Source organism: Temnothorax longispinosus, chromosome 10, assembly GCF_030848805.1.
Source record: "Temnothorax longispinosus isolate EJ_2023e chromosome 10, Tlon_JGU_v1, whole genome shotgun sequence".
NCBI lineage: Eukaryota > Metazoa > Arthropoda > Insecta > Hymenoptera > Formicidae > Temnothorax > Temnothorax longispinosus.
The window spans coordinates 262,210-283,611 of record NC_092367.1 but is presented as its reverse complement, the minus strand read 5'-3'; the positions used below and the strand labels follow the sequence as shown (position 1 = coordinate 283,611).

The window sequence follows — 21,402 nt, the reverse complement described above, 5'->3', positions numbered from 1 at the left end:
AGTCGTGTGCGACCTCTGGGAATTGGCGAGCCGGGGGGTAAAAGATCCCCGAGCACTTTGCCAAAACGAAACACTTCTCGATATTTTTTCGCCCGTCTCTGTCCCGAGAGCGTGTCTCTCGATAATTGAAGACAAATTGCTTTGAAAGCCTGCAACTGCAAAAGTGTACACTCGGCAATGCCGAGAGACTTGGTAATTTTTACTTTCGTTGAATGGATTTCGCAAGAAAATATGGGCGCGTCTTGAAAAAAATACATTAGCGTAAAAAAGCGTGACTTTACAAGAATGCTTATTCACGCGAATAATGGACAATAATTGTCATTGCGCACGACGCCTAAGTGCTATAAGAATACACGTGTTCGCGAGTTAGCATTTTGCTATCTCATTCGTTCTTTACATAATATTATTTCTCCCCGGCTTTCCAATTTCAACGCGCTCGAAATCTCTTATTGTCGATTAAAAAGTTATACTCGGGGGTCACATTTAATGACACATCGCTATCATTCGTTCGTTAGGGATCGATTGATATTTATTGTAATTTGTGAAAGCTCCGTAACGATTCTCGTGGATGTAACGGAGTGAAAAGCGAATTTATAACGTACGAGTTCACGATATTGTATTCGCGCGAAAGTCCGCAGAGGTCGGAAGCAAAGTAATGAAGTGCAATGCGCGGAGTGCACACCGTGAAAGTTGATCGATAAAGATCTAAATGAAAGTCGCGGAGGGAATATAAAGCGACTCTCCGGAGCGCAGCTACTTTGCGTAGGACCGACCGGTTTACCAGGGAAAGAGAGGAAAGACGTTTTGCACGTTACGTGTTCTACACTGATTGGGAACTTGCCGCCTATAAGTCACAGCTCGTCTCAAATGAAAATAAATAATTTAGCCGAGCTAGTCGTACCACGCAAACCATGCAACGTACACGCTCTTACGCATGTATCAACATGCGAACGTTTACAGCCGTCGCGGAATTGTTGAAAAACGACGGTCGTTGACGGTCGTTCATCATCGGTGATTCTCATCGCATTGTTACTTTCGGATCTATTAGGTCTCAATTACAGCATCTCTCGCGTCCTATCTGCGATAAACAATGCGGACAATTTTAATTTACCTCGTGTCCGCGTTTGTCTTCGTGAAAAAGGTACGGGAACGGAATAATTTAGATCCGAAGGAACGCGCGGGATCCTGTTCTTGTGAGAGTGTAGGAAAAGATAGAGCTCGATCCAACACGTAGCCGGAGTATCAGGCACCGCGACACACAACACACACACACACACACACACACACACACACGTTATTTCGATAATTAGGAGCTTTCTTCTTAGGACGAAGGTATCGATACCGCCTTCTCACGAAACTGGTCCGGGAATCCTACGGCCCTTGTACGCGGGTTTAGTCTACAGATAAGGCACGCCTGAATGATCCGACCGTTGTCTCTCCCGCGTCCTGGTTCAATCTATCTCCGATATATCGCAAGATCGTCTCTTATTTCCCCGAATTATCCGGCGACGCGATACGCATTATCAAAACATTTCGTTCAGGAAGCTTTCCATCGTAATGACTTGCAGACGATTAAGATATATAAATCTCGCGAAACCGAAAACCTTTAACTCGAGAATGGACACCTAGAGTGATTTAACCTTAGCTAACCACTTATTTTCAAGTCCTTAACTACACTTCGGACCGCTCGACTTTTTGTCGCATTGTCATTTTCATTCTAATTAATATTTTTAAGCTTGTAACGTAAAGGAATTGAAAATACAGAATTTGAATAAGATGTTTATAATAATATTAGGCCAAGAAAATAATTCGAGTTTAAACTAAACTTATTATAAGCAAATTAGAAAATTATGTTATTATGTGAAAATTAGAAAACGAAAAACAGCCGTCGACTGGACCGGAGTGTGGCGAGCAAGGCCCTGCAGTGTCGAAAAAGTGAAGCTCATGTCACAGTAATTGTTTTATTGATCAAGAATCCATATCTATACCTTTCATTTGAAAGTTCTAAACCTAACCTAATCCATATAATAGAAAAAAAGTAAAGTGTGCAAGTAGAAACCTGCACATTGCTTCCTCATAGTTTTTAAGTGTGCAAGTAGAAACCTTTGCTCACAAAGCTTCCTCTATTTGTTTTGGCTTCCTCATAGAGGAAGCTTTGTGAGCAAAGGTTTCTACTTGCAAAAAACTCCAGAACTAATCAACCAAATCTTAACGACTTATATATGAAATAGGGGTAGAAAAGACTGAAAAATATAATAAAATTAGAAATAGATCGATATCTCCAAATTTGCGGAAATTAAAGCATAAACAAACATTTCAGCAAAAATTCAAAATTTTATTAAAAAAGAACCCCTTGATTATTAGCAATTTTTATTAATTCTATATATTCTTCAGTTTTTTCTACCCCTATTTCATATATAATTCGTTAAGATTTGGTTGATTAGTTCTGGAGTTATAGAAATTTCGGTAAATTTGGCACATACATACACACATACACACATACACACATAACATATACATACACACATACCGACATTTTAAAAAATAGCGATTTTTCGACGTTTTAGAACATTCTGAACACATTGGCAAAAGCAACTCAAAAAAAATTTTTTTTACGAAAACAAAGCTTCCTCTATGAGGAAGCGAAATTAGGACCCGTACCTTCATAGTACCTATTAAAACTTGCTGGGGTATAGGAATCAAGTGACTACTGTTTACGTTACAAAAATTAATAGTAAGTATAGTAAAAGTTTTGTATTATAAATTTGAAATAAATAATATGTATTTGAATAAGGTTATGAAAACCTATAATATGTTTACAATAAATAAATAATAATGTTATAACAGTTAACATAAAATAGAAAAAATAACAAAATTTAATGAAAACATGTGTAAAAGCTTAGAAAAAAGTAACAAGTAATAAAATAATTGTTGTAAATTTATCGAATGCAAAACATATTTTTGTTAATAACAAATATGATATTTTTGATAAATTAATTATATTTCAATCCGATTAATATGTAAAAGATTTTAGGAAGAATCAAGTTTTAACATAAATATCCCTATTCACTCCAACGTTTTTTTCGCCCCAATAATCCTCCAACCATGCACTTTCGAGTCCCACGTGTTTTTTATAATTAATAGCTTTGGAAAATTCCCCAAAAATTATTATATCTTTGTACCTTCGACTAAAAATCAATGTAAAGAATATTTGGAAATCATTTATTTAAATATTTTTTTACAACAATTATATGTTGGCAAACACACGTTACGACTCGTTTTACTTAAAAAATCATAACTCACGAACAAATTGACGAAGCTTAATGAACCAAAACGCAAATTAAAGCTAAAAGTAGTGCAAATGAGAAAAAAAATATGAGATAATTATTAATTAAATAGGAATACTTAATTTCGTCGCCGCAAATTTGGTAATTTTTAAATGGTACAGAAGGACTTTAAGGACTTAAAGAATGCTAGAAAAAAAATTTCTGAATAAGAAAAGGCGAATTTGAAGTGTGACAGATATTTTTTATGTAAAAAAATTAATTTTTTTTTATAAACGTAGCTCCTCCCCATCTCTTCCACCTGCCTCTGAGCCATAATAGACCTCTGTGGAATGTCAAATTTTTTTTTAACCCTCAGGGTACGATCTATAAAAAAGTTACGTTCCGTACGGACATGGGTTAGCCTAACCCGGCGACTTTGATTGACTGTATATCGGGCTGTAATTTATCAATTGAAACAAATTTTTTTTTTTTTGGATCGGAAATTTTCTCAAAAATACAATGGCGTTGGTAGATTTATTACCTTATTTGTTTAAACAAAGATACATTTGAAAATGTAAACCATTCTCAAAAAATTTTCATAAAAATTCATTTTTTCTTTTAAATTGCATAACTTTATGAAAAAAAAAGATATCGACATTTTTTAAGTCGCGTTTGAAAGCTAAAAAGTTGTTCTTTGAAATGGCTGAATTCGTTTTTTGATCCATTCCAAAAAGTATTTTTTTTTTTAACTATGAAAATACCCGTTTTTTTGCGATAGCGATATAACGTTACTTGCTTGATTTATCGTAATAACGCAAAAAAAAATATCTTAAAGTAAAAATAGTTCTTTTGGATGTTGTTGATTAGTATAATATAAATAAATAACAAAAATTGCATGCACGGATACGTTATGCTGGTATGCTACAGAGCATCATTTTGAGGTTAGAATGCACAAAAGTATATTAAAAATAGTAAATTACACATACCAGAATACTCTACTGCAGCAAATACTCGAAAAACACAAATTTTTTTTGTTTGAAAAACACGGATTTTGTAACGTTCCGTACGAACTGGGTGTAGACTACCCGAGTTCAATTTTCAAACTCGTATACCTTGAGCACCAAGCATAGACTGACGCTGCCCCTTGGCGCTTACATAGTAGCTACCTCAAAGATTTTTTCCCCCCCGGTACGGACCCCCACCATTCACTTCCTTTAAAATGGCGCTACTTTCAAAATTACGCTCGGGTTACGCTAACCCAGATCGTACCCTGAGGGTTAACGACAAAAATATTTTAAATACGGTTAAATTATACACAAAAATACATTTTTATCGAAAAAAATGCTCATTTACCTTTCACACAACACTGACGTAATTCTCCAACCATGCACTTTCGTGTCCCACCGAGATTTTGATTGTTCCCCGTTTCGAGAGTAAGTAAATGAGCTAGGACTTTGAAATTTTTACCTGAGGTTCCCTGCCACAATAACTTTTTTCCGGCGTGGAGGGGATTCTCCCACGATTATTTGTTTTCCGGAACAAACGACTGTTAGAAATTCATGGGACACGAAAGGCATGGTTGGAGCGAATAGGGATATTTATTTTTATGTAAAAATACTTTATGTAATTTATATTTATATATATAGGTAATATAATAAACAAATATCATAAAAATAAATCGGTTTTATTAATTCTGGACGAGCAAACACAGTATACATGATTTTATATGATAGCGTGAATAGCCTTATTTTATTTTAGATTACTATATAAAATAAATATTATATAATAATTTTCTTTTTTTTCTAATAACTATTTTTTTAAAAACTTTTGAATATGAAATTCCATCGAAAACCCATATAAAAGGGTTTTATTAATTAATATCTTCATTTTTTTTAATACTGTCGTAATAAGCCGTTTAATGTGTGCTTCTTTCATTTTTTAAATATCATTTGGTTTACTTGGAGTAAATCTATATATAGTATATTATCCTCAAATACTATTAAATTATAAAACAATAAAAAATATGCAATATGTACCTAAATAACAATGACTTTTATTAATAACAATGACTTTTTAATTGGGGTGTAAAACCCCAGGTGACCGCATTTATATGAAAAAAAAGAAAATGAGGCCTGTTCTCTGGTTTATTTGCATGATGCTTTTTCCTACTAGATATTTTAAATCAATTATCTTTTACGAGAAAAAAAATATGATCGTACAATTGTTTCTCAATTTAACGAACTTACCAAATTCGATACGGTCTATCTTCGCTATATGCTCACGTTTTCTCGGGTCGTATGTAAGCGCTGAAATTCTAGGGACGCCACGTTCAATCAACGACAAAGGAGGTCTGGCTGTGGGACTCTGAATACTTGATATCAACCACTTTACTCCGCGCACGCAGGAGTTATGGCCTTGATCCATACTGTGGGCAAGTTGCGCGGCACCTTCGCGTTACCGTCGCTGTCGCCGCCGCCGCCGTCGCCGTCGCCGTCGTGCACACGGTAAATCGTGTGCGCCGCGTGCGCTGTGGTATACCCACAGGCACGAACACAATGCGCGGTAATTGAGTTACAGAGGCATAGCGCTCGCACAGGCAACTCTTCAGAGCCCGTGAGCGATTCCACACACGTGGACGACACGATAGAATTGCAGGTCCGACCCGACCGCGTCCGGGCACATCCCTCGGAATGCGATACCGATAGACGAGAATCCGTACACCGATTTTTCCCGCTTTCAGAACGTCTTCCAGTGCTGCATCAGCAGCATATCCTAGAGATATGAATCTGATCTCTCTGAAACCAATATTACCGTGATGAACTTAAGGTAGCTGTCTCGCTACGTGCTATAGTCATGTGACTGTTTGTAGGTTTTCACGTTCAGAAATATATTTCAGGCAATTTTTGCTAAGGGAAAAATAATTTTATGAATTATGGTGTAAAATTTCATACGTGACAAAGTATGTTACTTTTTCCAAATTATGTGATTTTTCTCATTTGACTCCGTTTGGATCAGCTGATCATGCGAGTCGTTGATAAAGGTTACAAGTGAGGTTACATCTTCTTTTCGATTGAATTTTGACAATTACTGAGAAAGGGTTTCAAAACGCATGACAGGGGTGTCAATCACTATCCAATTCGGCTAAGAAAGACGAGCCCCATAACCTGCAACTACAGTGATTAGCCAGCGGCGTTGCCAAGTCTTCCCAACCTCACCTCGACTAAAAAATGTCTGCTCGATTACCGCATTTTCACTAAAATAAACTAAAAAATTAGCAGCGAAATCTTCGGTAACCTATATATTTTATGGTTGCATCGGATTCTTCGAAATCTAATGTACAAAATCAATGTTTTTTTCTCACTTCATCTAATCGAAAAATACGAAAATATGTGATTGAAACCGTGATAGAGCCTTCTTTTCTGTATGAAGTAATGCAAAATTTGTGATTTTCGAGATCGATTTTCTAGAGTAAATAGTCGGTAAGGAGCCACAGAAAAAATCGACTGCAAAGCTGATCATATAATTTGATATAAAAACCGAAATCGAAAACTTTATCTAATACATGCCCTGACGAGACAGCTACCTTAACGACATCCTCATGACGAATAAATCATTTTAGGCAGACTATCAAGCAATTAAGTACGCGTTTCTTTTTATTTACTGTTTTAGTTAAAAGACTGTCGACGTCTTTTAACTAATGATTCCAAAAAATATTAGGTAAAACGCTGAGTTTTGTGCATACCTATTGTATATTCGCGATGAAACTAACAGACAGCAAAAAAGTATCTGTCTTCACGTTGGATCCGCGTGCAACTTTTTCATCTTCACCAAGCGCTTTCTCTCCTCTTCATTTTTTCTACGCTCGTCCCACGCACGCGCGCGTAACCCGGCATACACCATACACGCGGCAACCGTGTCGCGAGGCAATATTTTTCACACCGCGACAGTGGCGATCGATTATTTCTGATCCGAGTAATAATAATATGTGAATGCAATTGCTCCGTCGTTTAGATTAGCTATTAATTGCTTCCTCCCTCGGTGTATTTCATATGATGGGTGTCATTTATATGGCCGCGTCGTTGCAGTGCGAGAGAAACAACTTGATACTGCCTCCGGCGCGATTGGTTGCGTCTCGCACCGCAGGCTTCGCGAGTTTAATGTGCACGTATGTACGTGTGTCTACGATTCAGACGGGTCTTACCAGCTACAAGTTCGATCTTGCGACTGTGACGCGACCTTTCTATTCCGAGAAAGAGAGAGGACGATTCGAATCGAATTTGTCATTCGAATACTTAACGTGAAGTTAAATCCAAAAATGAACGAGCGCGAACAAGGCCGAACCGTTCGTACTTATTGAAGCGAGATTGCTTATTCGCGTTTGTTCGCATTTGTTCACTCGGTCTGATTTGGCTCCGGCCTTACGCAAGTAATGGGATTAGTGATGATTACGATGAAGAACCTACGTCTGCAACCTTTCTGTGCTGTATAGGAAATGATTCGAATTTTCGGCGATTATCTTCCTAAACGAAATGTAATGCTTGTATATCCAAAAGATTTTGCTTTTTATTAAGGAATAACGTACGAGAGGCGATCTTTCTTTTTTAAATAAGAGAAATAAATTAGCAAATAACGCTGAAGTTAAGCCCATATTGCTGTCTTTGATATTAATTAAATCTACATTAATTTTTTAGGATTTGTAAGTCTAGCAACTACATATACACAAATACATATTTAAGAGATAAAGAAAAATTGTCTAAAAAATGAGCAAATTTTAAACAGCTGTAACTTTGTTTAAAAAAATGGGAATCCAAATCTAACAAAAGAATTTTGAAGCTTGAAATCTCTACTTTCGAAAGGTCACAGCTGTTTTTCACTTTCTTCAATTATGGTAATTTTAACATAACACAGAAAATTACGAGCTCGACGAAATAAGCTTGTCACTTTGTGGGCGTGTTACGTGTACAAAAAGGACCTAACAAAGTTTCTTGACCTTTTCATGTCAAAGCCTAGTTTTCCTTTTTTTTTAGATTTAAATTTCAATTTTTTCTTATCAAGTTATCGAGAAATGGAGAAAAAAATAGGCATTTAGACTTTGATCGTTTATCTAATAGATTGAACTGAATTTTTGCTCTATAATATGGTATAATTGTAAAAATTCGCGATTTCTCTCTTTTTTATTTAAACCTCGGAAAAAATTATGCAAAATAACTGAAAAAATTTTATTGTCTAAACTTTTTGTGCCTCTTACAATTACTTATAGTACTCCAAACTTGAAAAAAATCATAGACTTGCTGTGATAATTTTTTTATAATGATCCGCACGTTTAAATGGATCGATGCATACAATGTATCATGGGAATACTTGATTTGCTTTGATAAAAAAATTTTTAAAATTTGTTGCAGAAAAATCTTTTCAGCATCCGCGTAACTGCGTTTAACTTCCTCAGCATAAAATTAAAAAAATGCAAAATGTCTTCTTTAACTTCTCCCAAAACGCACACCACGTACAAGTTGTACGGTCGGGTTTACGCTTCATTATGCGTGTTTATTTGAACATGTTGAACGGTTTAACGTCTCTTGCGAAAGACGGAATTTCTCTCACGGGAGACCCCGTTAATTTCTCGTGCGGAGAGGTGCAGTTTAGAACATTAAAATTCCTGTGATTAAGTGGACTCAAACCTGGTTTTTTGTGGTTACGAATCTGGCGCTTTTTACCATTAAACTAGGTCATAGGTCACCCCTTCAATAAAAATATTATCACAGCAAGTCTGTAACTTTTTTCAAGTTTGGAGTACTAAGAGGCACACAAATTTTAGATAAAATTTTTTTAATTACCTTACATAATTTTTTCCGAGGTTTAAATGAAAAAAAGAAAAATTGCGAATTTTTTACGTTATCTTCATCTTGTAACATGTCCACAAGTTTTTAAAAAATCAGTCATACCATTTCTGGAATTGTTGGACGATGATTTTTAACGAAGTTATGAACAATCAAAGTCAAAGTGCCCATTTTTTCTCCATTTCTCGATAATTTGATACGGAAAAAATGAAATTAAAATCTAGAAAAAGAACTTATAGGGAAAAATTTCAGGTTTCAACATGAAAAGTTAAAAAAATTTGTTCAGGTCCTTTTCGTGTACATGACACGCCTACAAAGTGACAAGAAAATTTCTTATTTCGTCGAGCTCGTAGTTTTCTATATGTTAAAATTATCATAATTGAAGAAAGTGAAAAACAGCTGCGACCTTTCGAAAGTAGATTTAAAGCTTTGACAGATATATATATATATATATATATATATATATATATATATATATGTATATATATATATATATATGTATTTTTTAGATTTAGATTCCCATTTTTTTAAACAAAGTTATAGCTTTAAAATTTGCTTATTTTTTTAGCCAATTTTTCTTAATTTCTGAATTATTTGGTGAAGTATATATACATATGTATATATTATATATTATCGAAATAGAAAAGATAAGAAAAGTTAATTATCTTATCGAGATCATCGAGATGAGCCTTAAGGAGGTTCGATGGCTTCATCGGAGGGAGTAGTGGGACGCGGGGGTTCTGGAAACAGCGCACTAGCGTTTGAAGTAGTGGGAATGAAGGGGATTGCTCTGATTGGTCGCCGCGTGTATAATGCGTGCTGCTGTTCACGTCGTTCACGAGCATGACAGTCTATGCAGACGAAAAATCAAGCAATTTATGCTTTAATAATTAATTTTTCTACGAAATGTGCGGTAACCTTCCCCTTTCTTTCGCTCATTTATTTGTAAATTATTAAGTTACATGTGCAAATTTCTTTTTCTTTATCATTTGCATTTTTTCTTGCACTTATTTCATTCTGAAGGTATATGCAATATGTCATTTCCCATAAAAACCATAAGAACCTATGTTAAAAATGCAGCCGGTTTCATGCAATTTTAATATGTTGTTCTGGAATGCAAAATAGAATTATGTGAATTTTTTGAGAATTTTTCACCGTCCCGTTTTGAAATAAATCTACTCCTAAAATTGTACTTTTTAGGTTTTTGGAGTAGATTTTTTTCAAAACGGGACGGTGAAAAATTTCCAAAAAATTCACATAATTCTATTTTGCATTGCAGAACAACATATTAAAATTTCATGAAATTCTCTGCCTTTTGTTGTAGCCATCGAACCACCTTAATATAATGCTATGTAATTCCATCTACAGCTACATAACGACAAACAAGAGACGCAGAAACGTTAAGGTGGCACTCTCTAACGGTTGTTCTTTGCATTAACGGAGAAATGTTGGAGTTGGAAGTGTGAAATTGGAATGCAATCGCGAAAGGGGAGGCAATTGACGCTTCGGTAATACTGTATTACGATTTATATAAAAAAGAGTTTGGAAGTTTATTTTCAAAATATTCTTAGCAAACATTAACTGTCAGAGCGCACTAGATTAAATAAGTTGTCCTAAGGTTTGAGAGGAATGTTGGGCCAGTATTGTGGATTCGCTGTATCTTCGTATCGCTCCACCGTACTCTGCAGAGCGGTTTCCATCGCCAATATCTTGGATCCGGCGTCGCCGTACAGCAGCTCTGCCTCCTTGTTTCTCACCCAGGCCTTCTCGGCGGCGCCGACGAAGGGCGTTTCCTCCGAATTCTCCTCGTGCGCGGCCCTGTCAAATCCGTCCTGTTGCCGCATCTCTCGCTTATGCCTCTCGCTCGTCTCAAAGAAGTTCAACATGTCCTCGGTCACATTGAACTCCAGGTCCTCATTATCCGTTCCGAGTTCCGCGTGATTCTCGTCCCGCGTGTCGTCGTCATTGTTGCCCTCGCCGTTACCCTCCGCGTGATAACCGTCTTGCCGAGTGTCACGATAGCCGCGATACCGAGCTAAGAGTCTCACTCGGTCGCGCAGCAGTTTGTTCTCGTGCTCGAGGGCGACGCAACGCGACCTCCACCAGGTTATGCTGTGTCTGCAAATCGGCAAGGTGCCTTTTGACGATCGACGATTCTCTTCGAACTTCTCTTCGACGTCTATTTCACTTGTGAACTCACCGTTTCTGCCATTCCTGGGCCACCGCGTAATTCTTCCAGAAAGCGTCGGCCTGCATCGTGCCCGTCGCTAGCGTCTCGCGTGCGTCGGTGACATACTCGGGGAAGACCTTCCAATGCCTTTCGGACCTAACCCTAACCTCACACTTGATCCGCTCGCGCATCCGTTTCTTCAAGCGTCGCTTCCTTCTCTGCTTCCCGTGCCGTTTCGTTTTGACGGCAAATTCCATGCTCGGTCGAATTTTCTTTGTTACGAAAAATCAGCTGAGTATACCTGACAGCCATAAGTACGTCATTGTTTACATTTCAATGCGCGAATCGTACACAACACAAACGCCATGACATCCACCGCGAAGCGACGGAACTTTTGGAGCAATATGATATATAAATATTTTTATATTATAAAATGAATAAATCAGCGATAAAATATCGAAAAAATAATTTTTTAACAAATTGATATTTTTTATTTTATCATGGATCTCGATGTATTTTTTTCTTATCAATTAACAATAAGTGATGACAATTAAGACTTTTTTTAATCAACTCGATTGACTATCGTCGTTATAACAAATCGACCATTGATTTTGGTCCTTCCAAATTGTAATTTTGAAGCTTCTATATATAAGCATCATACTTAAATAATTCATTGCGAAAAATAGCAAGTGATACTTATTAGTAATATAAAATTACTAATTTAATTCAAGATATTTCCAGCTTTGATATAAAATTGCTTTTCAAAACAAAATACTAGTCAGCGCATAATTTAAAGCAGGATATAAAATTCACCAAATTATTAAGCGCAGAAAAACCCCGCCTGATAATATCAATATTTATATTATGTGTTATACACATTTATCAACGTCAGTTGATATTTATTTGTTAGTGTATTTCTTACTAATTTTCCCCGTCTTTTAAATTATTTTATAGACACTACACAGAATGACTATAAGAGGGAGAAAACAACACATCAGGAGTATATGAAAGATTAAATAGGTGATTTTTATTAGAAATGTACAGTAATATCGTGAAGCTTTATACAAATCTAGAAAAGAGACTGTAACTTAGGTGAAAGTTACGCGTATATAACACTTATCGAGGTCTGAGGATGTCGTCTTTGTTATGTTTTCGCGCATCACAATCGTCGCGGGTTCTTTTTCGCGCTAAAATATCTGCACGGCTCTTGCACGCGCAGCGATTATAATCTGTTATGATTATAAACCCTTCCATTTTTTTTCTGTACACGCAGTAAGTGTTATAAATATCTCAAAATTCAACACTACAATTAGTTACTTTTCGAAACTTATCGGTTACATTCACATTCTACAGTTTAGAATTTCAATCTCGATCACAATCAATCAATCACAACGTTTAAAGCAAAAGAATTGCATCTACCATCCAATTAAAAGAAATCTAATCGATATACATTTAGGAACGTGCTTCCTATCGTTTATGCCTCAAAGCATCGATTTAATTTCGTTGAAAGCTGCGTGGAAATTATTGTCAATAATATGTTTAAAATATAAGATAATATGTGAGCTCCCGTTTGCAGATGTAAAGATTGCAACAGATATATTATCCTTCGTTCGCGTAGACTCTCAATCAGTTTTCTGTTAGTGAATGATTATAAAGGTCCAGTCCTGACCTCACATATACGACATGTTCAATCCGCGTTCAAACGATACCTCGTCATCTCCTAATTTAACATTGGCGCTGCCTGAACTATTTCTTCTTGAATTGCTACGAGGACCATTAGCTCGGACATTATTACTGGACGCTTCGTCATCGCTTCCATTCGTTGATGACGATTTATGCAATGGCTCCAATCCGATAATTACACGAACATCATCAGGAATCTGATGTTCCACGGACATCAGCTGATAGTAAATACCTTCTGCCTTAGAGACTGTCCAAGGCAACTCGATATGAAGTGACAAGTCGTTTATGTGCTGTAAACAGTAACATTACAACAGGATAGATCTCGACAAATGCGCGATTATATCGGGAAAATGCTTTGAGTTACCTTCAAAATTTCCGTAAATCCGTAATTGTTCTCTATTAAAATATTCTTCTCTGTGTCCAAAATAGCTGCACATATAAGCAAATGAAAGTTTTTGCAGGGTAGATCGGTCCATAGAATCTCCCATAATTTCAATATGTCGATCGCGCTAAATTCCCGCTTGAATAATACCAACAACCATCGAAAGCAAAAGAACATGTTGCCAGAATCGTGTCTATTTAGATAGTACGCTAATTGCGGTTCCGTAGTGCATAATAACGTGTACAATTGACACAATTGTGCTTTCATACCTTTCTGATCCATTTCAAAATTAGTGCTCTGTTTTAAAATAATAAAAGTTACTTGCAGGTATACGTACTGCGTATTATACTACGTATGTATGTAGAGAACATCAGCCTTACCACTTTATCCATGAATCCAACAAAACACCAAAACGCATCTACTTCATTATCCATTAAAAACAAGATAGGGCTAAGAAGATCGCTCATACCCTGAACATATCCTAAATCGAAATTGTACATTACGTAGGTCATGAGTATGTCGTATAATTGCTCCAAGTGTGGATTATTATCCCCCGCATAATAAGGATGTGTTCTATCTGTCCTGTTAACATCCTTTTCTGAAATAACATTAAGAAATTCAATTTTTAATTCAAAACATAACTAGTCCTATAAAAATAACAATTTTACTACTTTACCTATCAAACTTTTTCGTTCTCTATAATCAGAAAACCGGCTCTCTTGCGCGGTCGTAAATGTACGCCATTGCAATTTCATCGTGAAATACTCGTCAGTCTTTTTCCTCTTAAGTTCTAATCTTTCGTTATGCGTCGATTTCCATGGGTAATAATTCAATAAAAATTTCCATACTTCAAAACGCAATGATGGACAAATACCCTAATAAATTATCATAAATATATCATAAAATTATGTTTTCACCATATAGAATACTTATATCATTGATGAAAAAATATTTAGACACATACCCCTCGAAAGATAATTTCTTTGACAGCTTCAGGATTAGTGATTCTTCCTTGTCGATCTTTACATTTCTCCCACTGTTCTTGTGTCAATGGCGCACCTGACAGAATTATAATTTTTATTTAAGCATAACATATATATTATATAATATATACATATTTGGAGGGGTAAAAGCCATAGTGGTGTAAGTCAAATTTTTTAAGATATTGACTCGTGTACATAGATGCAAACTATACAATATATAAATTGCTTATGGTTTTTACTCCTCCATATATATACACAATTGAAAATGTTATAAGCAAACATCCCCTATAATATAGTTATATCTGAATTTTTGAATGTATACAATAATGTATTATTACCACGTGGACATGGTGGTCGCGGAGGTAGGTCAACTCCAACTCCAATCACTTCGTACTCTTCTCCAGATCCTATAGACACAGATACATGCGGATGATGATCGATCGTAAGAGACTGATTTAATAAATCGGCGACTGCTTCTTCAACTGGTCGCTTTACTGGCTCTTTATACACTGTAACATTAGTAATATACATATATGAAACTATTTATGTTTACCGATGTAATGAAAATTAGGATCTATTTATTACTGATGAAGGATACAGAAGAAGAACGATCAATGTCCATCCAGAGTAATTTCGAGAAAAATACAATTTTAAGTTTCAAGAAATCAGATATCTCATATCTTGAAAATAGTACCGACAGTGCAAATATCGGAATGCGTAGTGTTTACCTAGTGTTTACATTGTATGCTGGACTTTAATGGTTCTACCTCACAAGCGCGTGGACTATGATCGTTTTCTCCCAGCGCAGTACATCTTTCGGCCTTATTTCCAATGAATTGTAACTGTTCTCGATCAAAACAGGTAAGAACTATGAAAGTTCTTTGAAAATGTCACAAGATAGCATGATCAGATCAATTTCGATAAAAAGTGGACTTTGATCCTTCAGATGTATTCATTACAGATTACTAATCTATCCTCTTACACCAGATATCTGCGAGTTTGCTGAATGCCTCCAGCGTTGTTTCATAGGGACGATTATGTAAGTTTTTCACAAACTTCCACACATAATCAGAAGCGTTCTCTTGAAACAGATCCAACTCGGCGAAGGATTTCTTCAATACAGTCTCAACTTCGTCCATCACCAGATATAAATTTTTGTCCGAGCGTGATTTTACAAATTTAATAAATCCCTTCAGCGAATTTACAAAACTTTCAGCGTTAGCCAGCTGAAAGAAGGCAACGTAGGTGGTACCATCCCTCTGCATAAATATGAGCTGCTGTCCACCGTGATTCACGCGAAACGACTTCAAGTCGGAGAACAATATTTTAACGGTTCTCGTACGTCCGGAGTCCGGACCTTCCGAATTCGTGCGAGTCCTTCTCGTATGCGTATCCACTAAGGACCATTCTGGATCTTGATCTTGCCACTCCGATACCACAGAATCTTCTACAGGCTTCCATTCTATGCATTTGCCGAAACTCTGCGATGCAAAAATAAACAAGCTTCTTATGACAGGTTTGCGTATATACATGTTTACTTAACATTAACTATAATAACAGAATCTTACATATTCCACGATATTGAGCGTTCCTGAACTGTGAACCTCGTCTTCTCTGGCATTTGCTCCACGAAGTACAACGCCCGTATGGATGCAGAGATCCTGGTATCAACAGAATTAATAATAAATCAAGGATTTGCAAGAAGTAATAGCTACCCAGGTAGAACATAAAACTCATAATGACATCATCAGGATGACGTCATCAGGACTTTATTCATCACTTAAAAATCACTTAAACGCTATTTTAACGTCACTTTGATCTCATTATGAGATCTCTGTTCTGCTTGGGTACATACATCTATGAAATGTAGAACTGCAGGTTCAGAAATTCGGAACATTAACGCGAGTGCTGCTGCTGATGTAATCAAAGATAATGGCCAACAGTGAATTATAGATACTATTTGTAACCAAATAACGAAATATCAAATGTAAATTGTAGTCCTAATTTCGACATGGAGCAAGAACCACCCACGCGTCGATCGTTTGCGAGGTGCTGACTGAGAGTCGAGTCGCGAACCTAACCTCTCCGGCCAAACAGAAAAAAAACGCTCGGAGAGCGAGACCAAGCAAGACCGTCGATCGGATCGAACGCCGGGCGTTCGCGGTCACGGTCGATCGGTCGAGGACGCGGAACGTCGAAATTCCGCGCCCGCCGTCGAATCGCGCGACAGTTTCGCACACGGGTGTACATACGTACACGCGGGCGGGTGCACTCTCGGCGAACGTGTCATCCCGTGCGATCGCACGCGCGGAACGTGAACACGTTACGAGCACAGCCCGGCGTAAGTACGCGCCGTCCACGTCCACCCGCGACACGTCGGGAGGAAGAAACGGGGCGTCCCCGCGCTCACCTTTCCCTGCTCCGTGGGCTCGAACATCTCGGGCCTCGCGCGATCAGCCGTCGTCCTCGTTGAATTCAGTTCCCTGCACTCGCTCTCATCGCAACTGTCCCACATCGCGGCACTGTACCCTCCGTCCCGCTCCTCCCCTCCTTCGCCCCTCTCTCTCTCTCTCTCTCTCTCTCTCTCTCTCTCTCTCTATCGCGTGCGCGCGCGCGCGTCCGAGGCACCCGTCTCGCTCGCTCGCGGGCGCCCGGCCCGCCGTTTATTGCGCGGCTTTGATCCCGCGTTGCCTCGCGAATTAAAGTAATGAGCGCGCCGCGAAAGGGACCGGATGCTTTTCACCGAGTTGAAACTCCGGATCCTCCGCTTCTTGGGGCGAGCGGCGAACGTGATAGAGAACATTCTCGAACATTCCCACGTATAGCAAGGAGAATTGAAAAAATAATTCTTTTTATAGTTTACATATATATATATATATATATATATATATATATATATATATATATATATATATCGGTAGGGTAGCCGCTCTAAAAGTTTGAAAAAAATCACTCCTACCTTTTATAAGTGTCGGCACTCAAATTGGAGTAATAAGTGCTCTAAGGGCTCATGCACAATGCCAGGAATAAAGAATAAGGAATTAAACTTACCCGTGTTCCTTTTTTACTGGCAGTGCTAAAAATATATAGTTTGCGTCACGTAACTATATAGATTTTCAGTACTGGCAGTGAATAAAGGAACACAGCCATAGTAGTTTTTCTCTTTTTTCAAGACACGGAATTCTCTCTATGTTTAATTCCTTGTTCCTTATTTCTCTCATTGTGCATGAGCCCTAATAAGTCTAATATATTTATAATGACGAAACCATGCTGTATGAGATTTAGAGTAGAGTACACTTCGAATATATATATATACGACGTTATAGAAGCTCTGATATCGTCGCAGTTTCTAATGCAAATAGATCCGTAAATTGGAGAGATCTCATTGCAAACCGGTTTCGTTTAATCGGATTGAGAAGTTCTTCTTGACGAGAAGAACGTTTAAAGTGCGTGGCTTGTGATGCGTAGAAACGCCCGCGAGTACTTCAAATGGATGTACTTCGATCGCGTGTTTGCGGTGCGCAGAGATATGCAAAATACGTGTCCAAATATATTTGAAATAGAAAGAAAATACAAAATAGTTGAAACCTTTCCCCATTTAAAAATACAGAATACAAAATGCTTTTTAGACAACCATTTAAAATAGGAAATGGAATTTAAAATAGGCATTTTTATAATGGTTTTTAAAATAAAAATGGTTTTTTTTTTATATTTATGTTTTTATATTTATTTATATTTAAATTTTTATTTTTTTATTATTTATCTAGTGCGGATCGTAAATGGCATTTTTCTCTCTAATTTTAATTGTATATTAACGGTCCTAGGTTTCACTTATTATTATTGTTTATTATTTATATTTTTTATTGTTATATTTCTTATACTTAAATTCTTTTTCTTTTAATGGCTGCGTTCAGCCGATACTCCGCTAGCCTAGCAATCGTGAGCAGTCGTTCGTTTCCTCTCCTTTTAATCCATTGGGTCAAAGGAGAGGAAACGAGCGACTGCTCACGATTGCTAGATAGCGGAGTATCGGCAGAACGCAGCCAATGTACAAAACTTAAATTACAAAAATTGAATTACATAAACATTCATCACATATGGGATTACAAAAATTGTTTACCTACATTTTGTTTACAGACATTTAATCATTCTTTTAAATTTACATTTTGCTGTTTAGAAGTGGATATTTTAAGAAGAACAAGTTGCGTCATAGCCATTGGGCGCGTTCAGCAGACCAAGCCGCTCAGTAGCAGTCGAACGTGATTGGCTCTTACTTTTAGAACCAACCAATCAACGCAGATTGTTGATAAGACGAACTCAACAGTTGTGTCTGCTGAACACGGCCATTAATAAGTAGGGGAGACCGGGGCTAAAACGTCTACGGGGTAAATATGTCTAATTAAATATCTCGGAACCTGTATATTGTGCGAACTCGCTATTAACATTGTAAACGCTGCTTATGGTACCCATGTGACCAACGGAAGGTGAAAGTGAAATTTTCTGCGCGTGGAAATTTTGTAATATCTGCAATAATATTTGCTTTCCAAATCTCGAGGTACGTGATTATAAAGAGTAATGCATGCTGAACATGAATCCAGTGTAGTTTTTTCATTATCGTTGATGTCTAATATTTCGTGGGCGATCAAACCTGAAACTTGTGTTTGGGGCTAATCGATCAGTAAGCACCCGGGGATGGCAGTCTCGTCACTGTGGAGCGCCGGGCGCACGACTTCAGCTCACGGCGATTTCAGATTTCAGGTTAGGTTTCCCTCGAGCGTGATTCTGTCTTCCCTTGCACGTGCGTCAGTTTGTATAGGAGGGAAATGGTACGCACGTATCGTCGCAAAACGACTCCCGTCGACAAGGAGCAACTCAAGAAGGCAGTTCTTGCGGTGAGAAAAGATAAAATGAGCGTTTACGCAGCCGCAAAACAATTCGATGTCCGGAGAACCACGTTGAACAACTGGTTGAAGAAGAACAACGATGAGATAGAAAACTTGGATAACGTGGTCGTACTACATAAAGGACACTTCTCGGTGAGTACTTACGATTATTAATTTTTAAAAGCATGCACTCTGCTCAGCAAAGTTTATATTTATGCAACGTCTTAATTTCAAATGTAGGTTATGGACTCTGAAACTGAAAAGACTTTGGTGGAATACTTAGTACATTGCAACGATATGTACTTTGGGCTATCTGCGAAAGAAACCCGTGGTTTAGCCTTTGATTTAGCCAAAAAATTGAATCTGAAGGTACCAGCATCGTGGGAAGCCGCTCGCATGGCCGGTGAAGATTGGCTAAGCAGCTTTCTCAAACGACATCCAATATTATCCATACGCAAACCAGAAGCGACAAGTTTAGCATGTGCCACCAGTTTCAATCGAACAAATGTAGAAAGGTTCTTTGCGCTGCTAAAATCTGTGTGGGATAAATATCGTTTCCCAATTCACTGCATATGGAATATGGATGAGACAGGAATAACAACCGTTCAGACACCGAACAGAATCATCGGCCGAGTGAAACAAATCGAGCGAGTGACTTCTGCGGAACGAGGAAACCTCGTAACTTTGACGATGGCGGTGTCAGCGATTGGGCAATTTCTACCTCCTTTTTTTATTTTTCCTCGTAAACATTTCAAGGAATATTTCCTTAACGGCGGACCACCAGGCTGCACAGGTGAAGCGAATCCAAGTGGCTGGATGAACGCAGAGCATTTTGTCAAATTCTTACAGTTCTTCCAGTCCCATGTGCATGCCTCCGTCGACGATCCAGTTTTACTGATACTCGACAATCAGGAATCACATTTGTCCATCGCTGGTCTCGACTATTGTAAATCGAATGGAATCATTGTCCTATCATCACCGCCGCATTGTTCGCATAAGCTGCAACCGCTGAAACGCACCGTCTACGACCCGTTAAAGAAATGTGTAAACGCACAGTGCGATAACTGGATGACGTCGAATCCTGGTAGGACAATGACGATGTACGACATCCCCGGAATCGTGGCTAAGGCACTACCACTTGCCGTAACGTATCAAAATATTGTGTCCGGGTTTGAATGCACTGGAATTTCTCCATTCAACCCGGACATTTTCCAGGAATACGAATTTTTGACGAACAGCGTTATGGATAGAAAGTACCCTTTTACTTTCGTTGATCCCGAAAAAGTCTACCTCAACGCAACCGACTCGGACGCAGCCGATCAGAACGAAGACAAAGTCGATCCCATGGCTTTATCTATGTCTCATTATGGTGATACATTGTGGGGACACTTGAGCGCAACGAAACTTGAAAGTATTCCTGAAGCCGCTCCGAGACAGCCGACTCATGAAGAACGAAGAACGAGCGTCGTCCTTACTGACTCGCTTCAAATGAGAGAATTGGCGACTGAGCAGTAAAATTTTAAATAAATTTGTATATTTTTCTCTTAAAAAACAATTATTGAAATGTATCCTATCATTTTTCAGGATTAGATGTACGTATATGTATTGAAAATGCAGTGTGACAGATTAGCCCCGGGGGTTAAACCCCGACATTTTTGAGATTTCAATTTTTCCACTGTTGTCGTTTTTGCTCTATACCGGTTAAACAAAGCGACGTAGATAAAAATTTCCTATATAAATTTTGTAGCTAAAGGTTCACTCTTTACAGTGGTATACCACATTTAACTAAAATTATTTATTTCGTTGTTAAAAATCGGCACCAAAAAAAACTGACGGTTTAGCCCCGGTCTCCCCTATCTATGAAATATTTTTTTATTATGTTATTCAAACTAGTGGGTTTTACGAAGCCAATATGGTGAATATCAAAAGTAAATATTCGACCATTTTTAATTTCGCCATATTGGCTCTGTCATTTTAAATTGATCAATTTTGACATCAAATTCGTATTTGAATAGCATAAAATAAAATATTTCATGGGTCCCAATAATCGCAACTTTGACGCAACAGACTCTATGTTAATCATCAATATCTTTTTAGTCATAATCGACACAACAAATTCCTTTTAAGGGGATCCTGCAGCCGTATGATTTACCGACATTACCGTTAATCGATGGATCTTTTAATTGGCTTTACAGAAT

At 37.6% G+C, this 21,402-nt stretch overlaps 3 protein-coding genes across 7 annotated transcripts; 1 reads left to right on the top strand and 2 right to left on the bottom strand.

Moving 5' to 3' along the window:
• Positions 1-10,622: 10,622 nt before the first annotated feature.
• LOC139820042 (uncharacterized) lies at positions 10,623-11,664 on the bottom strand. The gene is made up of 2 exons (XM_071789964.1): positions 11,304-11,664; positions 10,623-11,221 (listed from the first exon to the last, which is right to left on the bottom strand). The coding sequence occupies exons 1-2, from the start codon at positions 11,528-11,530 to the stop codon at positions 10,717-10,719; spliced, it is 732 nt and encodes a 243-aa protein (XP_071646065.1). The 5' UTR covers positions 11,531-11,664; the 3' UTR covers positions 10,623-10,716.
• Positions 11,665-12,274: 610 nt separating this feature from the next.
• Tbc1d15-17 (TBC1 domain family member 15/17) lies at positions 12,275-16,891 on the bottom strand. Of its 2 annotated transcripts, none has more exons than XM_071789958.1 (9): positions 16,732-16,891; positions 15,890-15,982; positions 15,304-15,802; positions 14,660-14,830; positions 14,303-14,397; positions 14,015-14,213; positions 13,719-13,936; positions 13,321-13,635; positions 12,275-13,246 (listed from the first exon to the last, which is right to left on the bottom strand). In XM_071789958.1, the coding sequence occupies exons 1-9, from the start codon at positions 16,834-16,836 to the stop codon at positions 12,944-12,946; spliced, it is 1,998 nt and encodes a 665-aa protein (XP_071646059.1). In that variant the 5' UTR covers positions 16,837-16,891; the 3' UTR covers positions 12,275-12,943. The 2 variants fall into 2 exon arrangements, with proteins under 2 accessions (XP_071646059.1, XP_071646060.1); XM_071789959.1 differs by lacking the exon at positions 16,732-16,891 and adding an exon at positions 16,177-16,519.
• A 356-nt stretch (positions 16,892-17,247) lies between these two features.
• Positions 17,248-21,055, top strand: LOC139820041 (uncharacterized). Of its 4 annotated transcripts, XM_071789962.1 has the most exons (4): positions 17,248-17,838; positions 18,499-18,706; positions 19,073-19,357; positions 19,445-21,044. In XM_071789962.1, exons 3-4 carry the CDS (start codon positions 19,145-19,147, stop codon positions 20,717-20,719), a joined length of 1,488 nt encoding a protein of 495 aa, XP_071646063.1. In that variant the 5' UTR covers positions 17,248-17,838; positions 18,499-18,706; positions 19,073-19,144; the 3' UTR covers positions 20,720-21,044. The 4 variants fall into 4 exon arrangements, with proteins under 4 accessions (XP_071646063.1, XP_071646064.1, XP_071646061.1 ...); XM_071789963.1 differs by lacking the exons at positions 17,248-17,838; positions 18,499-18,706 and having other exon boundaries at positions 18,713-19,357; positions 19,445-20,347; positions 20,420-21,055; XM_071789960.1 differs by lacking the exons at positions 17,248-17,838; positions 18,499-18,706 and adding an exon at positions 18,713-18,999.
• The last annotated feature ends 347 nt before the right edge of the window (positions 21,056-21,402 follow it).

Bases quoted from the DNA above. Each gene is read 5' to 3' on its own strand.
- LOC139820042 (XM_071789964.1), bottom strand. From the start codon at position 11,530: ATGGAATTTGCCGTCAAAACGAAACGGCACGGGAAGCAGAGAAGGAAG. The intron at 11,222-11,303 runs GTGAGTTCACAA...GCCGATTTGCAG, and splicing joins GCCCAGGAATGGCAGAAACG to ACACAGCATAACCTGGTGGA.
- Tbc1d15-17 (XM_071789958.1), bottom strand. From the start codon at position 16,836: ATGTGGGACAGTTGCGATGAGAGCGAGTGCAGGGAACTGAATTCAACG. The intron at 14,214-14,302 runs GTATGTGTCTAA...ATAATTTATTAG, and splicing joins AAGAAATTATCTTTCGAGGG to GGTATTTGTCCATCATTGCG. The intron at 13,937-14,014 runs GTAAAGTAGTAA...ATGTTATTTCAG, and splicing joins AGAACGAAAAAGTTTGATAG to AAAAGGATGTTAACAGGACA.
- LOC139820041 (XM_071789962.1), top strand. From the start codon at position 19,145: ATGGTACGCACGTATCGTCGCAAAACGACTCCCGTCGACAAGGAGCAA. The intron at 19,358-19,444 runs GTGAGTACTTAC...TTTCAAATGTAG, and splicing joins TACATAAAGGACACTTCTCG to GTTATGGACTCTGAAACTGA.